The 6511-nt window shown below is 48.7% G+C and overlaps 2 protein-coding genes across 10 annotated transcripts; one reads left to right on the top strand and one right to left on the bottom strand.

The window, feature by feature from the left end:
- The first annotated feature begins 19 nt into the window (after window positions 1-19).
- METTL23 (methyltransferase like 23) lies at window positions 20-1933 on the top strand. Its single transcript, XM_014951326.1, has 5 exons — window positions 20-358; window positions 450-554; window positions 643-880; window positions 1181-1265; window positions 1590-1933. The coding sequence occupies exons 1-5, from the start codon at window positions 266-268 to the stop codon at window positions 1756-1758; spliced, it is 690 nt and encodes a 229-aa protein (XP_014806812.1). The 5' UTR covers window positions 20-265; the 3' UTR covers window positions 1759-1933.
- Window positions 1934-2259: 326 nt separating this feature from the next.
- On the bottom strand, window positions 2260-6368 carry SRSF2 (serine/arginine-rich splicing factor 2). Of its 9 annotated transcripts, XR_001413071.1 has the most exons (6): window positions 6211-6368; window positions 5626-6034; window positions 4932-5242; window positions 4466-4569; window positions 3701-3812; window positions 2260-3185 (listed from the first exon to the last, which is right to left on the bottom strand). XR_001413071.1 is itself a non-coding variant. In XM_014951346.1 (4 exons), the coding sequence occupies exons 2-3, from the start codon at window positions 5985-5987 to the stop codon at window positions 4939-4941; spliced, it is 666 nt and encodes a 221-aa protein (XP_014806832.1). In that variant the 5' UTR covers window positions 5988-6034; window positions 6211-6368; the 3' UTR covers window positions 2260-3812; window positions 4932-4938. The 9 variants fall into 9 exon arrangements, 3 of the variants coding, with proteins under 3 accessions (XP_014806832.1, XP_014806839.1, XP_014806823.1); XR_001413069.1 differs by lacking the exon at window positions 4466-4569; XR_001413068.1 differs by having other exon boundaries at window positions 2260-3812.
- Between the last annotated feature and the right edge of the window lie 143 nt (window positions 6369-6511).

The following is a 6511-nucleotide window of genomic DNA, read 5'->3' on the forward strand; positions in this document are numbered from 1 at the left end:
AGGCGGGGAAGCGGCGCGGCCGCCATGTTGAGAAGGAGGGGGTCGCGGGCGCCGGTCGCCCCGGGAACCCCCCGCCGCCTCTCCCCTTCCCTCAGCTCCGCGCCCGCCAATTCCCCGACAGCGGCAAGCCGCCCCTTCGCGCGGGACTGCGCGGTGTGCCCTCACGGGGAGGGAGGCAGGGGGTGAGAGGGGGGCGGCCCGGTTTAACGGCGGCACCGGGGACGGGCCGCCCGGCGCGGCGCCTGACACCGCCCCCGGAGGTACCATGGAGGAACCGGAGGAGGGGCAGCGGCGGGGCGGCGTGAGGCGGTACCGCTTCGTGGAGGGGCCGGCGGCGCTGGCGCTGCGTATCCCCGAGGTACCTCCCGGTGGGGACAAGGCGGGAAGGGGGTACGGAGCGGCGGAGGAGCGGGACCCGCCTTCCCATCGCCGCGGCCGGTGTGTTTCAGGAGCTGGACTCGCAGTACGGGACCTACGTGTGGCCCTGCGCCGTGGTGCTGGCCCAGTACCTCTGGATGCACCGGAGGAGCCTCCCCGGGAAGCGGGTGCTGGAGGTACCGCGACAGGGCACCCCCCCTCCCCGCCCCGCCCCCTCTCTCCGGTCACCGGGGAAGGGTCGGTTGATGGCGTTGCGGTTTTCAGGTCGGCGCCGGGGTGAGCTTGCCCGGAGTGGTGGCTGCCAAGTGCGGAGCCCAGGTGGTCCTGTCGGACGGCGAGGAGCTGCCCCGCTGCCTGCGGAGCTGCCGCAGGAGCTGCCTGGCCAACCGGCTGCACCACGTCCCGGTGCTAGGCCTCACCTGGGGACGGGTGTCACCGGAGCTGCTGGCTCTACCTCCTGTAGATATTATTTTAGGATCGGATGTCTTTTTTGACCCGAAAGGTAGGTTAACGCTGTGGGTTCGTGTCCCAAGGAGGGCTCTGAGGTGACACTCCCCGCAGTGACACTGCCCAACGCCTCAGTCTTGGGGCAAGTCTAGCATTAAGCAATTAAATACCACCGGAGGGTGAGAGAGGAGAAAACAGTAATTAACTGCTTAAGGCCATCCTTCTCAGGTCTCTCATACAGCCACAGTTAGTCTGGTATTGATTTTTAATCAGCATTTTATATAACCAGGCATTTTTAACTGTTCCTAGAAGCCACAGACTAACCAAGACTGCTTCATCTCCCCCAACTGCACAGACTTTGAAGATATTTTAACTACAGTTTACTTCTTGCTGGAAAAGAATCCACATGCTCAATTCTGGACTACTTATCAAGTCCGAAGGTAAATCCTTCAGGGTATTTAAGATTCAACTCTTAATTCCTGCCTCTGTCTCAGCTGTTATTAAAGCATTAATTCCCCAGAGGGACCACCACACCGATCCCAGAGAAGCTCCATGCTTCCACCTGAATGGGGCTGGTTTTAGCCAAGTAAATCCTAATGGGAGCAGATAAAAAAAAAGCAGCCAAACCAGAAAATAATCCAAGAACGACAAATTTACCATTGCCTAGAAAACTGTTCTAAAAACTCCATTTTGGGAACTTCTGTAATCACTGCAGAAGTTACCAACTGGGATTCCGTTTCACACAGCGGTGTTTCCTCCCCCAGTGCTGACTGGTCTCTGGAAGCTTTGCTCTGCAAGTGGAAGCTGAAGAGCATCCTGGTTCCCCTGCACTCCTTCGGAGCAGACCAAGAGCATTTGGCCAGCTCTTCTCTCCCAGGAAGACACACGATCGAAATGATGATCATCTCACTAGCACAATCAGATGGTACTTAATTTTTTTTTTATTCCACTTGTTGGTTTCCAATACAAGATGACACTTTCACTGTAGCATGGATCTGTAAACAGTCCTGTTTACAGCAAACCTCATGCGTGTGTTTTTAGGAAGCAGATCCCTCCAACAGTAATTCTTAAAACATGCACTGTAAAAATAAAGCTGTTCAGTTCTTTAGCTATGGCTTTTGAGAAATTTGTGCTCCTCCCCAAAGACCATGTAATAGTTAAAAGACTCAATTCTGTTTTTGTAAGCCACTACACAACAGAGCTTAACAACCTGACAATCCACAAGATCCAACTTAAATTCTCTACTTTTGCTATGAAAAGAAGTTAACTGCACTCTTTCAAGATAAAAAATATCCCCAATAAGATCTGTTTCCCAGGACCCAAGACTCTTTTTCCCAAAGATGCATATACAAAAGCCAACCCCACTTTGTTTTTCACTGAGAGTGTGCAGACTGCCACTAGCCCCACAGTCCCAGAACATACCAACTCCTCAAGTTTGTAGAAAAGTACTTTTAATCCTCAAAGCCAGACTGCAAGTATTCAGATGTTTCCATTCCCATTTAACATACATGCAGAAAGTTAACAAGGCATTACAATAACCCTTGACACGTGATGGTTGAAGTTACAATTCTTTTGGTATCCAAATCAAGAAAAATAGTATCATCACCGTTAAGATCAGCTACCATCAAGCAGCAGCCTGTTGAGTCAGGGCAAGCACACAGCAAATGCAATTAGTACTGCTCAGTGTGTATCTTCATTAACAATGTCTGATTCCATGTTTATCATCTGGTGTGCAATACTTGCCATACAACATCTGGGTTAGTCACAATACTAGTTAAGTTTGCCCGTAGTAATTTAAAAGCAACCCCAGTGGATAAAAATTTATAAGCAGTAGAATGCATTCGGTTACTATATTGAAGTTAAACATCGACAGTATAATTGCAGAAATCTTTTCAAGCTAAAAATAAGCTGACTCAGACATTAAGTTGAGAAAAGTTAACACAGAAAAATGTTTAATATTAACTACAGAAACAGTGGGTATAGTACAGAATGTCTTAAGCAAAAGATACACCAATCAGTACTTACAAAGGAATGAACCATTTCTTTTCTTAACATTACATTTCTCATATGTAAGTTCATATATGTAGGTTGGTAAGTTTTACCATTCTGGAAAAAATAAGGTGTGTATATCATCAGCTAGATGTGCTCACTGTATGCTCCATTATTTTTACGCAAGGCCCGGGTGACTGGAAGTGCAGTTGTCAGGCATTTTAATTAACTGGACAGCCATTTGTTTCTGCACGACAAGGCATCGTTACACAGGAGCAATCAGGAGAAAACAGGAAACAGCCAAGCACTCTGCACTGCAACACGCCACCTTAACAGCTAACCAGCATTACTCAACTGCTACACAACTGCGCCTAGTGCACAAAAATACATAAGAGAAGAGATTAGAATTGAGTCTGATAAAACAATCCTTTCAAATATCAACTGTCACCTGAAAAGATTTCTACCAATTTAAATTTGAAGATACTATTTGAATTCAAAGTTTTGGTTTTTTTTTAAAAAAAAGCATTTACAGTAAGTTTCAAATTGAAGTTCTGCAGAATTTTATTTAAGGAATGAAGACAAAATTGAGAATACTTTTTGACAGAGTTAGCTACTCAGCATGTAATAGCTGCACATTTCCTCAGTCTGAAACTGGAGGCAGCATGTTACCATCAGTTTAAATTTCAAATAAAAGTCAGCACTATATAAACAAAAATGAAGTTTTACCTCAAATATCCAAGCCAATAATGAAATCGGTAGTCGTTCACTTCACTAAATTACAAGAAATTTGAATAACAGCAACAAAATGGCACATAAAATGTAAAATCTGCCACTTGAGGCGCAACTTAAACAAGTAAAAATTTAGACAAAAATGTTACAAAATAACCTTTTCAACAGCTGGTTGCTCGTGCCAGGGGTCTCTCCAATGGACTGAAGACTCAAGCGATCTTTTCCCCCCAAAGGCGTCCTTTATGTAGGTTCTCATTTATCTGATGCATCTAGGTTTGAAGAAAGAAAAGTTTAGCTAGGTTTCTATCTTGTCTCTTTTGGTTATGTGGATGACTTCAGGTATAACTTCTAGTTGTGCTTCAACTGGCTTTGCCTAATTTAATTAAGTTTTAGGAATTTCCATAGTGTTCCACCTCCCCCCGTGTGTTGCTTTACTTCAGAGGCCAAATGTAAGGTTCTGCCAAAATATTTAGTTACAAAGAAGAATAAGCATCAGGCTGTAGATCAAGCCACCATTAACTTCAATTCAGCCTGTTCAACAGTAAGTTATTAAAAGTTATATAAAAGTTATAAAACTAATACTTCTTCATAAAACTTAACTAAGCTCTAATCAGAATTCAAAACAGAAAGTGTGACTAATTTTGCTACAATTATCTAACTTTAGAGCTAGCTTAGGCCCTTTCCTTTTAAAAATAGGACCAAACAGTTTGAAGGGTTAAAGACACACTATCCTTTCCCCACCCGGTGTATCCTTAGATGCCTCTTCCAAGATGTTGACTTGAGGAAAAACTAGTTTCCATGGTTTTCTCGTTGCAAGGAATTTGCCACTTTTCTAGAACAGTTACCTCCAGTCAGTATAACGGCCACTGAATCGATCTTCCATTATAAAAGGATAGTGTATCTTTAACATTTAAAGACAAACCTGCTCCAATACACGCCCACAGAAACTGGTCCCTGGAGGATCAGCCAAATCAGTTAAAATCTGCAATACTGGCCAATATTCTTTTAGCAAACAGGAGACCGCAGCTTTAAAGGGGAAAATGCAGATGTTGGATAAATACAGTAAGAAATAATCATTTTCATCATAGGTTGCGTCTCATACAATAATTTATAAAAAACCAAGCCATTAATCTCTCAATAAAACATTTTCTCTGTAAAAAAAAAAAATTCTCTGTAGAAAGCCCTTTGGTATTAATTTCCCTAAACCAATAACCGAAAAGCACTGCTCAAGAAAACAAAAAAAAACCAAACCAAAACAAAATAACTAACAATGTGCCCCGTTAGGATTCGCTTGGTTCAGGCTATTAATATGCTAAGAACTACCCAACACCCCACCTAAGTGCTACAATAAATAACATGCAACTTGTGCTGATCCCGAGGTACATTACCATGTTCCTAGGAGGATACAGCTCCTTCTTCTTCCGGAGACTTGGGAGGACTCTTAGACCTGGATCTAGAGTTGGATTCCCTCTTTGATGCAGGAGGAGGGCTTCTAGATCTAGACCGAGATCTTGACCTGGACCGGGATCTGGAGACAGACGAGGACTTTGACTTGGATCTCCTGGCAGACCTGGACTTGGAGGTGGAGCGAGACCGAGAGCGTGTGCGAGACCGGGATTTAGATCGACTGTAACGGGACCGACTACGGGATCTAGAGCGGCTCCTGCTTCTAGATCGGCTGCGACGGCGTCTTCTAGGGCTGAAACGTGCCAGAAGAAGAAAAAAAAAAAATTAAAAAAGCGCGTTAAAAAGTTGAGCATGGGCGGCGCAACAGACTTCGGCAACTACTTGGGGACAGGGAGGGCGGAACGGGACCCACGTGGGCCAGAAACTGAGCGTTAAGCGGGCGCCATTGTTCAGAGTGAGTGGCCGGGGGCTAAAACTACTACGGGGCGAAACCCTTGAGCTCCGAGGGAACTCCACGTGTCTTTGGGACTAAACCTTAACTCCCCGCTCCCAAACTCACTGGGGAAAGGGAACAAAACCGAGCGGTCCCTACTGTACAGGCACATGGTTGAGCCCCGTCTCCCTGGTTTAGCTCCGGGAACTCCGCTGTCCCCCTGCCCCCTTCCAGGCGCTCACCTGCGGCTGCGGCGGCCGTAGCCACTGCTCCCGTAGCGGCGGGGAGGCGGGCCCCGCCGGCTGTGGTGCGAGTCGGGGGGTCGGCCGTAGCGAGCCATCTGGACACGGAGCTCCCGGCCATCCAGCACGGCCCCGTCCATGGCGTCCATCGCGTCCTCAGCATCGCGTTTGTCGTGAAAACGGACGAAGGCGAAACCTCGGCTCTCTTTAGTGTAGCGGTCTCGGGGGATGTAGACGTCTCCTACTCGGCCGTATTTCTCGAAGACCCTCCGGAGCGTGTCCGGGGACGTACGGTAGGTCAGGTTGTCCACCTTGAGGGACGTCATGCCCTCCACGTCCGGCGGAGGGCGCCCGTAGCTCATGGTGGGCAACAGCCCCCGAGGGGCGGCGGTGAATGAGGAGAAGAAACCTGAGGGAAGGGTTGGGGGGGGGGGGGGGGGCGGCGCGGCCCTGAGGAGGGAAGCGCCTCACACCGGAGGGGGAGCGCCGGAGCGGCGGCCCAGTAGAGTCCAGAAAGGCGGGGAGCTGGAGGGCATAGGGGAAGGCCGCGGGGTCCTCAGCGGGAAGGGAAGAGCAGGCACCCACCTCTGGGGTCCGGGGGCGAGGCGGCCTAAGGCCGGAGCGGAGACGAAGCGCCGGTTCAATGGCCACCCCCGCCCGCCGCCGCGAGGAAATGAGCGGGGCGCCGCCCGCGCGCGCCTACTTAACGCCACAAAATGGCCGACGGCGACCCGGAAGGGAAAGGGCCTCCCGGCGTGCGCTGCCCCGCCCGCCCCGCGCCAGGCCTCGTTTGTCTTTCGTTCTTTTTTTTTTTTTTTTTTTTTCCACAGGTAACGGCCCCGGAGAGGGCGCGTGGAAAATTGCCTTCTAAATTAATAACTCGCCT

The sequence above is a fragment of the Calidris pugnax genome, unplaced genomic scaffold (assembly GCF_001431845.1).
Source record: "Calidris pugnax isolate Ruff unplaced genomic scaffold, ASM143184v1 scaffold9, whole genome shotgun sequence".
NCBI classification, from domain to species: domain Eukaryota; kingdom Metazoa; phylum Chordata; class Aves; order Charadriiformes; family Scolopacidae; genus Calidris; species Calidris pugnax.

Excerpts from the sequence above, each read along its gene's own strand:
- METTL23 (XM_014951326.1), top strand. The coding sequence starts at position 266 with ATGGAGGAACCGGAGGAGGGGCAGCGGCGGGGCGGCGTGAGGCGGTAC. Across the intron at positions 359-449 it reads TGGCGCTGCGTATCCCCGAG|GAGCTGGACTCGCAGTACGG; the intron begins GTACCTCCCGGT and ends GGTGTGTTTCAG. Across the intron at positions 555-642 it reads CCGGGAAGCGGGTGCTGGAG|GTCGGCGCCGGGGTGAGCTT; the intron begins GTACCGCGACAG and ends TGCGGTTTTCAG.
- SRSF2 (XM_014951346.1), bottom strand. The coding sequence starts at position 5,987 with ATGAGCTACGGGCGCCCTCCGCCGGACGTGGAGGGCATGACGTCCCTC. Across the intron at positions 5,243-5,625 it reads TACGGCCGCCGCAGCCGCAG|CCCTAGAAGACGCCGTCGCA; the intron begins GTGAGCGCCTGG and ends GGCACGTTTCAG.